The sequence below is a fragment of the Chelonoidis abingdonii genome, chromosome 17 (genome assembly GCF_003597395.2).
Source record: "Chelonoidis abingdonii isolate Lonesome George chromosome 17, CheloAbing_2.0, whole genome shotgun sequence".
NCBI classification, from domain to species: Eukaryota; Metazoa; Chordata; order Testudines; family Testudinidae; genus Chelonoidis; species Chelonoidis abingdonii.
The window spans coordinates 21,808,582-21,824,358 of record NC_133785.1 but is presented as its reverse complement, the minus strand read 5'-3'; the positions used below and the strand labels follow the sequence as shown (position 1 = coordinate 21,824,358).

The 15,777-nt window shown below is 41.8% G+C and overlaps 1 protein-coding gene across 3 annotated transcripts in view; it reads right to left on the bottom strand.

Moving 5' to 3' along the window:
- Positions 1-573: 573 nt before the first annotated feature.
- FGD5 (FYVE, RhoGEF and PH domain containing 5) overlaps positions 574-15,777 on the bottom strand; it is a 151,507-nt gene continuing 136,303 nt past the window's right edge. For all 3 annotated transcript variants that reach the window (XM_032784280.2, XM_032784283.2, XM_032784281.2), the window contains 7 exons: positions 10,779-10,878; positions 9,229-9,366; positions 7,209-7,311; positions 6,023-6,153; positions 3,970-4,098; positions 1,706-1,854; positions 574-974 (listed from right to left, as the gene is read on the bottom strand). In XM_032784280.2, the coding sequence (XP_032640171.1) occupies positions 938-974; positions 1,706-1,854; positions 3,970-4,098; positions 6,023-6,153; positions 7,209-7,311; positions 9,229-9,366; positions 10,779-10,878 (787 nt within the window). In that variant the 3' untranslated portion in view covers positions 574-937. The remainder of the gene's footprint in view (positions 975-1,705; positions 1,855-3,969; positions 4,099-6,022; positions 6,154-7,208; positions 7,312-9,228; positions 9,367-10,778; positions 10,879-15,777) is intronic.

Here is a 15,777-nt window from a genome sequence, read left to right as displayed (position 1 = left end):
ATCAAAGCAGTAACAACATGGCTTTTTAAAAATAAAAAGATTCTATCAAATATTTAAATAATTAACACGAATAAGTCGACCGGTGTCAAATGAAAACTGTCTTAAGGCTTACAATAAATTAAAATATCCTTTGGATTTCAGTCAGATACAATCTACAGGGGAAAACGGTATTCAGCGTGTGGGTTTGGAGAGCTACCGCAGTGCATAATAAGAAATGAAACTTAAATAAATTATACAGTGATCTATGAAAAATTGGTAAGTAATCACCCTGGATCCTAGCCATTGGAGTACTGGCAGACCATATGTAGTGCACTGCATGTATTCATTCATTGTCTGTGGAAGCAATTTAATCTATGCAGTGCACGACTTCATGCTGGCACTTGTTAAAGGACTGGTGGTAAATCAGTCCACAAAATTCCTTGGAAACACTGAAAAAAATGAAGCTGTAATACAATAAAACAATAAAGTGCTTTAAATGAGAATCTATGGTTTACTGCATTGTTTCTTATTTCATGACAGACACCAAAACCAACAAAATGAAAGTTGATAGTTCTCGAGGGTAAATAAAACTGAGCCTGTTACTTACTGTCAGCCCGTACTTCCATGTGAGTTCAGAAATAATTTGTATCTATTTCTTGTCTTGATGTTAAAACGTAATTTACTGTGGGATTATGGGAGTAAGTTATAGCGCAGGTTGAACTCGCACAGACAAAGAGGACTATGAATATTCTCTATTTTAAAGTTTTCAACTTGCCAAAAAAAATGGATTTAAAATGAAGGAAGCAAAAGAGAGAGCGCAATCTGGAAACAGTCATATCCAGCGTGTGTATAGCCAGAGGGTTTGAAATACACCACTCAGCTTCTTGAAACAGAAATAGGCTGATGGGAATGTAGAGAAATCTGAGAGTTTATTCCAAGTCCTCTTGATTGATTACTGCTATAATATGGTTGCTTCTTCCATGGCTTCAATCCACCTGAAAAAGAAAAAAGTAGAGGAGCCAGATTTTATTTCGTGGATCAAGTCAATGCATATATCAAAACACAGGGCCCAGAGAAGACACTACTGCATATAATATCTGTGTCTAAAGAGGAAATTTAGATTGGTGATTAGAACAGGGTCCTGAGAGCCGGGACTCCTAGATTTCATTCTCAGCTTTGCCACTGACCTACTGTGTAATCTTGGACTGTCTGAGAGTGGGTGTTGAGAGAGATGAGACCATGCAAATTGGGGGAAGAGAAACAAACCTCCACAACCACCCACACTCCTGCCTGTATATTTTAAGGCATCATCATTTTATCATTAGTTCCATGACTTTATTGTGCAGCAATAGTAATAAAGCATGTCAAGTACAGAAAATGTTCAATGAAGATCAGATTTGAGTCAAATACACTGGATTAACATGGCTATCCTTACAATCACATCTGTCATGTGGATTTATGAATCTGAGCTCCTGCGGTTGCACCTATACAAAGAAGTGAAATCTCCATCTTGCGAAGATGGAGTAATTTCTACCTGATGTTTTAATGCCTTCCAGGCAATTGTATTATAATTGGCTCTAATTAGCATATCCAAAGATGTTTCAGTTTTATCTGTAGCTGAGGTGCGTTCAAAAGGAAATGGGAATAGGCATGTTAGAGTGAAGAGTGCTGCTTACGTTATACTCATTCATGGATTAGTATGTAATTGCAATTCCACGTGAAGTACCTCTGTGCTGAATTGTTATCCTCCGTGCGGAAGCTATAAAACAAGGTTTGCTTGTGGTAAAGATGGAAAACTGCCTCCGTGCTTCCATCTTCCTTTTCTGGGGCAACTGTGAAACCCAGCAAAGGCAGACTCTCTGTGGCGACCTTATCCTAAAATCAATGTGGAGGGGGAAACACACTTTAGAAGGAGCACTTCAGAATGGGCTGCAATCTACTTGGGGCAAGGGATGTCTTCCCAGGATCTACAGTGCCCGACAGGGCTACTAGGAGCTTCTGCAATAATAGTATTAGAAATGAATAATCTGGTGCTGGATTGAAAATCCTAGAGAATTGTTGTCTAGTTACCAGGTACAGCCTTTGCAGCAGCAGTGCAAGCATCTGTCACGCACCGCTCTGCCAAACCCCTGAACTCAGAGAACCCCCGCTGAGATGGAATGCTCCATATTCATTCAGCCCTCTTTAGACTACTAACAGGAGGTTCCAATTTAGTACTAGTGGCTTATGTGGATCAAACTTCATTCACGAATCTGTAGGCCATGGAAGATCTGATGGGAACGATACCTGATTACTACTATCTTTTGGCTAGGTTTGTATCAAGGGTATAGAGAAGATAGATCCTATATTTTACTACCTGTCCCCTAAGCCATTATTTACTGAGTGTCACCTGTGTTTGGTGGCATCCGGCTCCCCCTCCCTCCACAGCCCCAGCAGTTTTTTAACAGACTCATTTTCACTGTCTCACACAGCATGCTTGCTTCTAATGACACCACTTTACAATTTATGAGCTGGTAATGCAATTCATTGTTAATTTACTCCCAAGAAACATCCATGAATTTCACTTGCCAGAGTTCACTGTACAAGTGGAATAAAGAAAAACAATAAGCCTTAATTGAATTGCAGTTTAGCTGTTACTGATGGCTGCAGTTTTGGTCCCTATACCTCTATTAGGGTAATGTTGGGGTTTTGGTCTTTGTCTTTTTAGATTAGTTTAGTTTAACTCTGTTTAAGAGATTTCCAAGGTGAAGCATACAATGCAGTTAGGTACCCACTGCTCTTTCACATCTCAAGAGGGGTTATCGCTAACACCACATGCAACTCTTTAAAGTTAGTGGAGCTGTCCACCCCACGAGAGGCAGGACTTTGTTCTCCGGGCCTGAGTTTTCTGATGAGCTAAGCTCAGACAGCTCCAGCTGAAGTCAGTGGGAGCTATAGGTTGCCTGCAGCTCTGAAAATCAGGCTCAGGATGTTTTATTTTAGCCCTAGAGGAAATCTAGGCCAACAAACAAAACAGAAGAATGGGTGTCAACATTACTATAGTTCTAGTCCTTGATCTGCCCTGACTTGGTTTGTGACCTTTGTCAAGTAATGCAGCCTCTTCATGTCTTGGCGCCATCTATAGGTGATGATAATACTTCCCTACCTCTCAGGGATGATAAGTTTAAATAGTTAATGTTTGCAAAGCGCTTCGAAGATTTAAAATGCCAAGTAGTATTATTACAGTTGCTTGTGGTTTGAGCTCTGAGTCTTTCATTCTGCAAAAGTGGCTCCGTTTCAGGGCTTTCAGTTGTGCCGTCCATCAGTCAGATCACCCTTGCTTTTTTTTTTTTACACAATGGAAGTGCAGCTGGTGGCCACCCTTCCGTTTCACGGGGAGGAGAGGCCTGCAGAGGCTGCTCAGATCAATATGAAGCATAGCACACTTCCTCCTCTACTCTTCACCAGCTGCACCTCCACACTGAAGTTCATAGCTGCAATCTTTCCCATGGGCATATCCAGTCTGCCCCAGTGAAATTGGGGCAGTTCACTAGTTCCTTGAAAGCTGCCATTTTGAAGTTTGATTGGGCAAAGTTTGGGACTTCCTCTCTTTAGAAAGAGCTCTTATTTATGTAAGTCAGTTCTCAGCTACTATCTCACAACATATAGGTACTGCAGCAGAGGAAAGTCAGAAGATTTTAAGTCTTTATGCTTTGATCTGCAATAGCTTCCTGACATTAAACCAGGCCTCTTGTAACTGAGCATTTATAATCAGCATGAAATGTAACAAATATACTGAGGCTAAGGAATTTGGAAAGCAGGTCATCCAGGGGTGGGGCTGGGATTCCAAGCCTGGGGCAGCATAACATATTGAAGTGATATAATGCCTTTGCATCAACACAAGCTATTTCCGATAAGAACAACTACACAAGAACTAGTAAGTACACCCCTCAAACTGCATTTGTCACATGTAAGGAGTGGGAAATTCTGTCACATCAGGGCAGGCAGTACCTCACTTGCCGTGTAGGTGTAGAGGACTTTGCCTTTGATAACAAACCAGAGCTTCTTCCAGTGCCTTTTGCCTCTCTTGCACCTGCTGAGATAGCCACTGATAGAAGATCCCTCTCCTGAAGCTGCCACCTGTATAGGGGATAATCAAGGGATCCACGACATCAAATGCTTTTTCCCCTCCAAAGCAGCAAGTGTGCCATAAAAAAGGCCCATTTTTTAAAAAAACTACACAGATATTCCTGTTTCCTTAAGAATATAATCAAGGAGTGAATCAAAAAAAGTGAGATGGCATGAATCTGAGAGTAATGTAAACACAAGAATACTATTCTGCGTAAGAGCATTTCAGTATTTATCTTAGGCCAAATAGTGTTCTCACTGACACCAAAGAAGCCAATTAAGTTATTCTGGAAGCCAAGTTATTGAAGCCATTTGCTTTATGCTGGTGCCGTAGAGAAATTGAATTTGACCCCTTTTTCTTGCCTTGTTTGTATATATTCAAGGGTGCATGTTTGGGAAGGATAGTGTTATGGCTAAAGCAGAAGGGATATGGGTTCTGTTGGCTTGACAATGGATTTGTGCTGTGCACTTGGGTGGGCCACCTCTCTAATACTCAGTTTCATCTGTGAATACTCCTTTCCTCAGTATTATTAAATAATTGCCACCCTGGAGGAAGGGAAGAAGCGATGAAGCTTAATTCATTAGTGTTTGTAAAAATTTTTGAGATCGGTGGGTGAAAGGTGCTATAGAACTGCAAGATAGTATACATGATTAATTATAATAATAATGCTGACATCTGAATAAAAGCAAAGTGTCAACTAGGGGAAGTGACTTGAAAGTCAGCCTTTGATAACAAAGACACAATAGGGGAATTAACTGTATTTATAATATTGTTCTGTAGCAGGTTGGAGCATGAGAAAGTCCACCATACTCCGTGTAAGTCAACTGGGAATGGCTTTGGGATCAAGATTGTTACAGAAAGCTTCATTTTAATAAATGTGTGCCACCACCTTGTGGTTAAAGAGGCAATCTCTATTTTTCATAAATGGCGCTGAAATGTTACTTCTCTAACTTAGTCATGTTGGTTTATGCAGTATCTTCCATGAATGTTTTACATACTGTTTGCACATTTATCCCTGTTTCAATTGATCACAAAGTTAAGAGAGTCCTATGAGAGTACCTCCCTCTCATGGAAGGTAACTGCATGCACAGCACAAGGTCCAGATCATGATCTCACTGAAATCAGTTAACTGAAGTTAAATTCCAAGGATCTGGCCCTACATGTTTAGGTGGGTAGACAGCATGGATAGTCAGAGGATATTAATGTAGTCAGATTTTGAATCTGATGCTTAGTTCCAGAAGGGAAAACAATATATTTGGGTGAAATCAGGGCCCGAGTGAAGTCAATGGGAGTTTTCCCATTAACTTCAGTAGGGTCAGGATTTCATCCGTTTATTTCAGATAGGCTAGGGCGAGCTACCAGCAACACAATTAAACAGTTGCATTCACCAATTGCTTTGAAAGCGCTAGCTTTTAACTCCCCCGCCCACAACTCACACTGACTGGATTCAAATATAGTTAGTTCGGTTGAAATCCATGGGGCCACATTGGAAATAAGGATTGTAGTAAGGCCACTGAACAACTGCTGGATGGCAGTGACTTCTGGTCAGTACTAGACTCCTATATTCAAACTAGTGATTTCTGTAACCCATCACTCTGATGCTTCCCCTGAGCTTGTTATTAGACCTTCTTGGGTGATGTAGATGTTAAGATTTAATTTAAATTATTGGGAAAATGAAGGTTAAATGCTCAGCTGACTTGGTCTTAATAGGATGCACAAACTATAGTGACAGCATCTGATCTTGAAGTGTTTTGTATTTTGCCCTATTACGCTGAGTAAAATGTAATCTCATGATATAGAGGATCTAGACAGTGGGCTGATCCTGCAGCATAATCGAACAAATTCTGAACAATGAGATTGAAAGCTACTGTAGCGCCAACACACAGTCCTCTCAGGCTAGTTTCCTTGCCTTTTCTCAGGCAGCGTTGGTCCTACCTCCATAAGAGCAGAAGGGATCTTCTTTTGTTTCTTGAAGGATGAGTAGTGAATATTGTGGAAGACGGAGGAGAAGGCACTGCCTGAAAACCTGGATGAAGTTGGAGGGAAGCTCACACTTACTGGCCGCTCTACAATATTAGGAGAAATAGGAAGTGGGAAAGAACAGATCAACTGCTGCAAACCCTTAGGTTAAGTCTACAATAGTAGATGTTAAACTCCAGGCTAATGCAAATAGGGATAAGAAAATGCAATGCCTAACCTATAGTTGCTTAATCTTCCTTTAGCTATTTTCTATCAAACTCCCAGGTTAAGTCTGGTTAGCAGAATTACTGTTCAATGAACTTTATGGCATTGCATGGTGGAAGCATCCCCTACAAATACATACAGCTTGCATGGAAGATAATCAGGAAAATAATTGTGTTATGTTGTGTTCTCACACTTAATGACCTTTCAAGAGCATTGACCATGTGTCTCTGCCATCTGTGCACTCTACTTATTCTGATTGCTTCCTGGGCCACCAATAGTTTCATTTTGGCGATGTTCTTTCGAGCCTGAATGTCTCTTCACTGTGTTCTGAGAACAGGAGACAATTTATTCCATCTCCGGGACATATCCTATCAAGAAACCCTATAGCCCTATCAATGAAGATACTATTGTACCAGTCAGTGCCATCACCTGAGTTACAATCCTTCTGAGTCTCACCTGTGTCCATACATGTCACCTGGAAAATCTGAATGGAGCACAGCCCTGAGTCAGTACAGCCTTGAGTTGTCACGTGGTTCAGTCCACTCTGACAGGGTCAGAGGACGTCTTCCTTCACTAAGCAATAACAGTGCATGTCTGCTATGCTGTTAAAACTGATGTGTGGATCTCTCTAACCAAGAAGAAAAGAATAAATTGCACCTGTCCCTAGTGCCTAAGCCCGTAACAAAAAGGCTCTTGCCTATAAGTTGTCCATACATTTGACCTTAGCCCTGCACAATGGGAAATGCTAACTCCTTGCACTAAAAGCTTCTCAGCCACCATGCAGCCTGCTATTTCCCCAGAGCTTGCATTTGTATCACTCTTAATATAGCTCATATCTATGTCTGAAGGAGAAATTCTCTGTAATGAAGCAGAACCTTCTCTCTTCATATGCAGGTAGCATTTTCATTCAACTCATCAAGGAATGAAGAGGACTCACCTCTTTTTCTCAGTTCTGAGTAGCAGCCATCACAGACTTTTGCTAGTCGGTCTTTGAGGTACATCAGGGGATGCTTATTTCTTGAACAATTTCGACATACAATCTGCCACAGAAAGGATAGATATGTATATATATGTACATTTCCCCATACCAGTGTACATTACCAAACAGATTCTCTGGGCTGGTTGGCAGGGGAAGAGGCAGAATGGGCCAAATTTGGCTCTTGGCTAGATCAGTATGAATAAGGATTACTCCCCTGACTTAATCATAATTACTCTAGATTTCTATCACTGTAACTCAGAGCAAAATTTAGCCCAATACATTTAATTGCCACTTCATTGTTCTCCTTCAGTTCTCGCCTTAAAATTCTCCTTTAGCATGATGTCTACCAAAAGCTTGACAATGGTTAGGCTGCTGGTGTGGCAAGATGACCATCTATCATGCCGACCAATGTATACTCCCCTGATGGTTTGTCAGTATTCATCTGTTGTGCCTTGTCTTATACTTAGAGTGTAAGTTCTTTGGGACAGCGATTGTCTTTTTGTTCTATGTACATGGCACTTAGCACAATGGGGACCTAGTCCATGACTGGGTGTCCCAGCTGCTACAATAATATAAAAATTAATAAACATAATTGTACAATAGTCTTATGGTTGTCTCCATGGGGATTACACATTCCTGGATATAAAAATTCATGCTGGCCATGGTACCATTAAACTGGAGCTGATCATGCTGTTAGTATCGTTTTCAGAATGGATTGGCAGAGGCAGAGAAGTATTTTGTTTGTGAAACTGAAGGATCATTGAACTAGGATTATACTTTTAGTGGGACAGGAATTTAAAATTAAAATCCAGATTAAAACTGACATAGTGGAACATTAACTGAAATTGAAAGGTGGCAAATTTAAAACTGATAAAAAGAAATGCTTTTTCATACAAGGCATAGTAGCCTGTGAAGCTCAATGCCAGAAAACATCACTGAGGATAAGAGCTAAACTGGATTCAGAATAGGATTGGAGGTTCTATGTGGCTATCCAGAATTATAACAGAAAGAATTAACACAAGAATCAAGAACACTGAAAGGGATATAAACCCGCATGTTTTGGGGCATCAACCAACCACTAACTAATGGGGGTTAGGAAGAAATGATCTCTGGGGACAGATTATCAAATAAGAGCCACTGCAGAGTTTCTTGTACTTTCCTCTGAAGTAGCTGGTGCTGGCCCCTGTCAGAGATGGGAGACTGGATTAGATGGACCACTGGTCTGATCCAGTCTGGCAATTCCTATGCATCACTCATTCCCAAAGCTTTGGAGCTTTCCATATCTAAAATGTAACTCAGCAACTGGAAAACTGGTAGTCCGATTGCTGCATTGCCCCAGTGCTACCTGCATGTTCCATTTGAAAGCTCTGTTCCGCAATGTATGTCCCATGACCCTTTCATTTGGTTGAGTACGTAGTCTTTAGGATTCGTTTGCTACTCAGCAGAATCTTAATATTGTTCCAACCAAAGTCACTAAGGGTACGTCCAGACTACCCACCAGATTGGCGGGTAGCGATCAATCTATCGGGGATTGATATATCGTGTCTCATCTAGAAGTGATATATCAATCCCCAGACACGCTCCCGTCGACTCTGGAACACCACCAGGGCGAGCGGCGGAAGCGGAGTTGACAGGGGAACCGTGGCCATCAATCCCACACCACGAGGACGAAAGGTAAGTCGAAATAAGATACGTCAACTTCAGCTACGCTATTCCTGTAGCTGAAGTTGCGCATCTTACATCGACCCCGCTCACTGTAGACCAGCCCTAACAATCGGAATGCTTAAGTCTCATTTGCAAAGCTCTACTAGCAGTCTTTGTGAGGAGTCAGATTCTCGTCTCTGTATGCAGGTACAACTGTGCTGAAGTCAGTGCAGTTGCAGCTAGCGTAATGAAGAGGAGGAGGAGGAGAACTTGTCCCAGAGGCTTTCCCTACTGTTGATGAGTCTGAGTGAAGCTGAATTTATGTGACACTTACCTTCCCACATGCATGGCAATGATGGCGTCTCAGAGTGAGGGTGAAATCAGAGCCGCAGTTCATGCACATCATGACATGGGACACAGGTACCAACGTTGGAGGCCTCTCACCCAAGGATATTCCCAGCTTCTCCCTTAGCTTAAAACAAAAAGTGAAGAAATATTCAGACTTCCAAAGCATACCCAATTCTGCTAATGCAACTCCCGCCTTACCTGCAGCAATATCTGCTGAACTGTGCTCACCTTTCCCCACCCCCATTTCTGCCAATCCACCTTGTTCTTGGCACATAATCCCTGTTATTCCAGTCCTGGGCTCCACTTTAATTCTGAAGGATCCCAAAGTGTTCCACAAAATCTACACACAGCAGCATTGAGATGCAGCCAATTCTGGGGTGGAAGGTGATCGCAACTAGTACACAGCATATGATATAACAGTAGAGCCCCCATCTGCAGCTGGTGTAAATTGGTTCAGATCCACTGAAGTCAATGGAGCTGTACTGGTTTACATTAGTTAAGCATCAAGCATCTATGTGCAATTTTGGCTGAGACCACCTAGGCATACTCATATTCTTATAACAAGACTCATGGACAGTTTCATATCCAGGAAGAGCAGATGGTTTTTAGGTCTCAATCAAAAAATCCCTCATCCCCACCATAAGCTGCCTGGCACTCAATATATCAACCTCAGAATGAAGAAGGCTACGTTGACTATTGTGCAGGCCACTATCTTTTGGAATGGTTTTATGACCAGTGGAAGGGACTGTTTAGAGGTCACCAAACTCCTTTCACTTGTAACTCAGAACATGATTTGGACCCAGATCTCCACGGAAGACAGTGGAGTTACTCTGAATGAATGGGACACAAATCTGGCCCACGTTTTTTATCACCGTTCAGCACTCATAAACTCCTTTGCTGTTTACCCATATTTGCACAAGTCTGTTACCCCACCCAGGTAGGTTTGGTATGGAGAGAATTAGACTCATGCAGGAAGAAGGAAAAGAAAATTCAGCCTTAGCAAAACTCTTTTGGATCTGATTCTCCTCTCATGCTGGTATAGACAGGAATAACTCTATTGAAGCCAATGGAGTTGCATCAGTATAAACTGATCGTTAGGTCTCAATCAGGTCCTTTTGCTGCGGGCTTTAGTGTTGGTGAGTTAATGATCCTTTGTGATATAATTGTGACAAAAGCATTTCTGATGGCTAGTATTGCTTTCTTACAGTCATCTGCAAGGCATACATTTATTTTTTGATAGCATCTAGGATTGTAGCCATACAGGGCTCAATCTGGTTAGTGTTACTCCAGCACAACTCCCACTGACTTAAATGAAACCCACAGTATGAATTGGAATTGCAACATGTTTAAAATTCCAGTAGCGGCCACAGCAGGCTGAATATTAAACACAAGTGCTGTGGTGACCTTTGTCATTTAGCCCTAGCATCGTGATTTATATAAAAATAATCAGAATAGTCTGCCATTTGGAACTTTTTCCTTTTTTAACTCTTTGGATGGCTTTGCATCCTCTTAGGCAATACCAGGATTCATTCTTACCTCAATACTGTTGTGAAAGGTAGATGCATTTTGAGCTTTGTAGTCATCTGGAATGGTTCTGCTGATGCAGCTATACCACTCGTCCCTTTCAGAGCATGAACTGTGGAATGAAATACAGCAACACAATCAATGCCATGAACTGCAGTGACTGAATCAAGAGGCTTCTGGATCAAAGGAGAAGGCTTCAATCTACTGACATTTTGCTTCTCCCATCAACTTGTTGAATTATTAATTCTTTGGCCAAGAACAAAATTAAATATTGGACTTCTGATATTTATGATTGGATTGATGATACCTAGGATGCTTGAGACATTATGAACATGACTGGGATGGCTAAAATGCAGTCTGGCCATATCTGGCCCATGGATTTTCCAATGTGGCTCAAGGCCCCTCTTACTGTAATATGGAGATTCCAACCTAAACCACATGTGGCAGCCTTCAATGCTGCTTCTTTCATCTCTGTGCTTGCTGCTCAGAAAGCAAGAGAACTGGATTCCAGGGCATGTAACCTCTGCTTGGGTTGCTCAGATCAAGGTAAAGTATTTCATGTTGATGCTTGTCACCTCTGTGTTAGCTGCTTAGGTAAAGAGGGAGAATTGCATGTTGGAACATATCTATATTAAAAATGAGACTGGTTTCAGTTTATTCCATTTCAGGCAAATTAGATACTGCCCTCAAGATACTGGCAAGATGCCAATGTGACATTTTGTTAGAGAAATTTTGTGTTCCCCTGGACTGAAGAAGCTACAAGAATGCAATCCTATGATTCTTTAAAGTGGCCACTAGATGTCACCCTTGCACCAGAAAAACAAGCTGGCAGTGCATTTATCCTCCATCCAGCTCTCCTGCCAGTCTCCTGGGTCCTGAACTGAGATTCTGCTGATTCTAGAAATGAAACTTGGAGCTTAATGTGTGTTATCTTGCATACACAAAATTCCCATTTAGCCACCTTCCCCGTGTCAGTTAGTTTTCCTGCAGGGACTCAAAGTTGCTCACCGTCTTGAGCTGAGATAGAAGTAGTGACTTGACTAAGGTTCACCAGTATACCAGCGTGTGCAGGGAAGAATACCACTGTGCCAGGCTATGTAGCAGCTGTGTGTATGGACCCCTCCCTGAATCCTCTCTGTACTATGACTTCCCAGTTTGGACCACTCTTTCTAAATTCTATAAACCTCAAATTAATTTCCAAAAGCCAACAGGGAAGCCAACAGTTCCATGCAGGTTCAGGCAAGGGAATGCTGTACTTCTTTCTCCATTGTAAATGGTGCCACCTTCCAGTTACGTCAGGTGTAAATTCCAAGTGTGAACTTGGGTCAGAGCAGTTTGTCCTCCACAAGCTGTACCAGGTATTTACATTAAAGCTAAGCACTCTTCCTACTGAGGTGCCCTGTAAAATTAGTAGTGGGATCAATGCCAGCTGCTGCTGAGCTGTGATTTCCTCTGACTGTGTACAAGAAGGCCAACGAACAAGACATCTGAGAATAATTTGGCTTTTATAATCTTAAAAAAACCCAAACAAACATGGAAACACACGAGTTGATCAATGACCCCTGGTTTAGAGTCCTTGCACCCCGTGAGCAAGCACTCATCTGTGAAAAACACCAGCCTCTGTAAAACCTGGGTTTGGGTTGTGTTCCCCGCTCCCAATCCTTCACCGGGAGGCAGCCTGGGCTCAGGCTCTCCTTCCTCCCCTCTCTCCCAGTCTCTCACCTAGAAGTGGTAGCAGGGTTTTGGCTGTCAGCCCTGAGGTGGCTGCACAGAAGTAAAGGTGGCAATGGGACGCTGAGTCTGTGAATAGTGACATTGACAAATACCACTTTTCACATTGCCACCCTTGCTTCTGCATCCGGCTAGCAGCTGTTGTGCTCGGCTCTGCCTTCAGGGCTGGACAGTGCTATATGTACTTGTGTAGCAGGGAGAGGAAGGGGCATAAACAACCACAGACACAAAGAAGGGGGACACAATCAAACAAATTTGAGAACGACTGTACTAGCCAAATGAAGACTCACAGGGCTGTAGTTATGTCCCCAGTCTCTAAAAGGTTAGTGGAAGTGACACCAACATAGGGTTAACCTCCTGAGCTGGGTAAATAATGGATTTGTCAGTTCCTTGGCAATTTTGAAAAGTCCCTAAAACATTTGTATTGGGTCAAACAAAACGTTTTATTTCAACAACATTAAAACATTTTGTTTCAATTTGACCAATTTGTGAGATGTTTGCATTTAAAAAATAAAACAAAAGGAAATTTAAAAATGAAAAGTTATTTCAAAGCACAAAAAAATCAAAACATTTCAATTTTTTTAAACAATCAATTTGGTGAAATTGACTCAAATTTGCAAAACACTGAGGTTGCTTAAAATGCATTCTTCATCAAAAAGTGTTGTGGATGAAAATTTCCCCCCTCTATCAACCTCTCATTTGCCATAAAATTCTAACCATTTGAGGTTCAAGACCTCGCTTTAAAAATAATAAAAACATGGCTGACTTAATGGTGTGAATTAAAGTCATTTTGGCAAGGACAGCTGATTAGGAAGATCTGTCAATAAAAGCCTAATCTCCAACAGGCCCTTATCACCTACTCTTCACTCCATTAAACATCTCTAGGCAATAATCACAGACTGTTATAGTGTCTAGTGTGAGGATAACACATGGCTGCTGGCTTGTAAAATGAATTATGTCAATTGGCACTGACCTGATCCCAATTAACTATGTTGTATGAAGGATCAAGGGGATTTTTGCTGAAGTTTTGGAGGCTGTGAACAGCTCAGAGTACACAACCCACAAACTTCAGTATTATCACAGTAGGCATCGGAAAAGATTTTGGGGGTCTAGCCAAGGTGACACCTCATTTACTCTTACAGTAAGCTTAGTCTAAACAGAAAACAGAAGGTCAAATGTCACTACACTGTCACTGACTGCAGGGGATACCTGTGCAGCAGAGAAACTGGCCTGGAATAGGCATGGTATGCATTCAAATTTGATTGGTATGAAAATATGGGGATGGAACGATCCCGTGGGATTGGAAGTGATTCAAAACTAATTTTTCATGAAGATTCTTGGTCTTTCAAATAATACTCCAGTTGCTCTTCTTAGAGCAGGACAGGCATGAATTCTAGTCTGTCCAAAGTGCAGTACAGTAATATTAACTTTTGGCTTTGCATTCAGCATGCATCCACAGTGTTTGTCAAGGTTAAGCTTAGAGAAACAGTTCAGTAGGACTTTCTCATGTAATTTCCTTGATTAGAGTCTTTTCAATATTGTTTGCATTTTTTAGGTTTCTCAGATTTGGAGATGATTTTATATAAATTTAAAAATGTGAAATTAATGTATAATTAAATTGAGAATAGAGGATATTAGCAAGCAAACGGATATGGCGGTTGTTTCTATGTCAAAAACATCACCTTCATCCCCCTTGTTAAAAAGGGAATGCCAGATATTTAGATAGTTTGTTGTAATAACATGTTAATGAGGGCCTTTGCAGCTCTCCATTTTCAGTCCATGCAGACAGTTTTCCTAGAAGGTTGATATGCTGGCACTGAGAAAGCCACTGCCTTTGTCCATGTGGCTCACGGCAGGTGAACGACCTACCCCACTATTTATTACACTATAATTATGTTGCCACTTGAGGTCAAAAGGGCTTTCTGTGTTTTTACCCCAGATGCCTTTTTCTATGGTCTCTCAGAAAACAGAGTATTTATTAGGAACAGACATAGTACCTGTGATCCAAGAGATTGCCCTATTTGCATGGTCAGCCACTAAAATAAGGAAAATGGCACAGTGATTACGTATGGTTTATTGGTTTATGTATTTTAAAATCTTTATTTACATGTATTTTTGTATTTTATAATTATGGATTTAATTTTCAGTTTTATTTGAACATACTTTTGTTTTCTGTATATTGGCCTATGGCTAAGTCACTATTAATAAAAACTTGACTTGGTCTGGAAAAGGATTCTGTCACTGACTATAATGCCAGTGCAGCCTTTCTATATCGTTGTACTGATTGACTGCATTCTCACTTGGCTTTCTTAGGGTATGTCTACACTGCAATTGGAAGTGTGATTGCAGCATTCATGAGCGCCAACAGTCATGAAGCCGTGACCACACAGGCTAGCTGCTTGAATGAGTACTGAATGGGCTTGTACAGCTGCTTCATTGCTATCCGTACGTGAGCTAGCTAGATTAAAGCTAGCATGGATACGTCCACATGTGCCTTCCCCCCAAATGGCAGTGTAGACATAACCTTATTTAAGTTTCATATGGGTACCACTTGCTTACGATTGTGTCTGAAAAAGAGAATTCTGAAGTGTGTGTAAAGGTATAGCAGCATCCATCTCTTTGCTGCAAGGGCTGCATGCTCAGTACCATCACCTGCTCCCTGTAAGCCAAAGAATTATGATCTCTGGGTAGGACATTTTCAGTGGTAGATGCAAGTGCTTGCCACCACCATCTTTTCATACAGCAGTGCTGTATGAACCAGAACCACAGGTCCTGCTTATCATCATTTTAGTGCCTTTTCTGTGGTCTTGGTGTTTGCTGCTTACGCCATGTTTTCTGTTCCTTTACGTGTATTTCTTGCCTCATCCAAGTGCAAAGGCCTTAAGGACTGGCAGCTGATATCAACCCAGAAACAATGGAAGTCATGTTACCTCAGGGAGGCCCAAAGCCTCCTGGCATTCCCTAGTGCCCTGTGGAGTGCACCCATGGTGCCATCTCTTAGGAGAGTGTAGCATGTTCTCCCATCTGTGCTCAGTTCTGCCAGCCAGAGTAGAGAGGAAGTGGGGCAATAGCCAGGCCTCCTCTCTGCCCCCTTGAGGTGACTTGTGCCTTAGGGCAGGGGCGGGCAAACTTTTTTGGCCTGAAAGCCGCACTGGGTTTCAGAAATTGTATGGAGGGCCGATTATGGCCTGGTCCCTGCCCCCTATCTGACTCCCTCCTGCTTCTCGGCCCCTGACGGCCCCCTGGGACCCTATCCCCTGACGGCCCCCTGTCTGTCCCC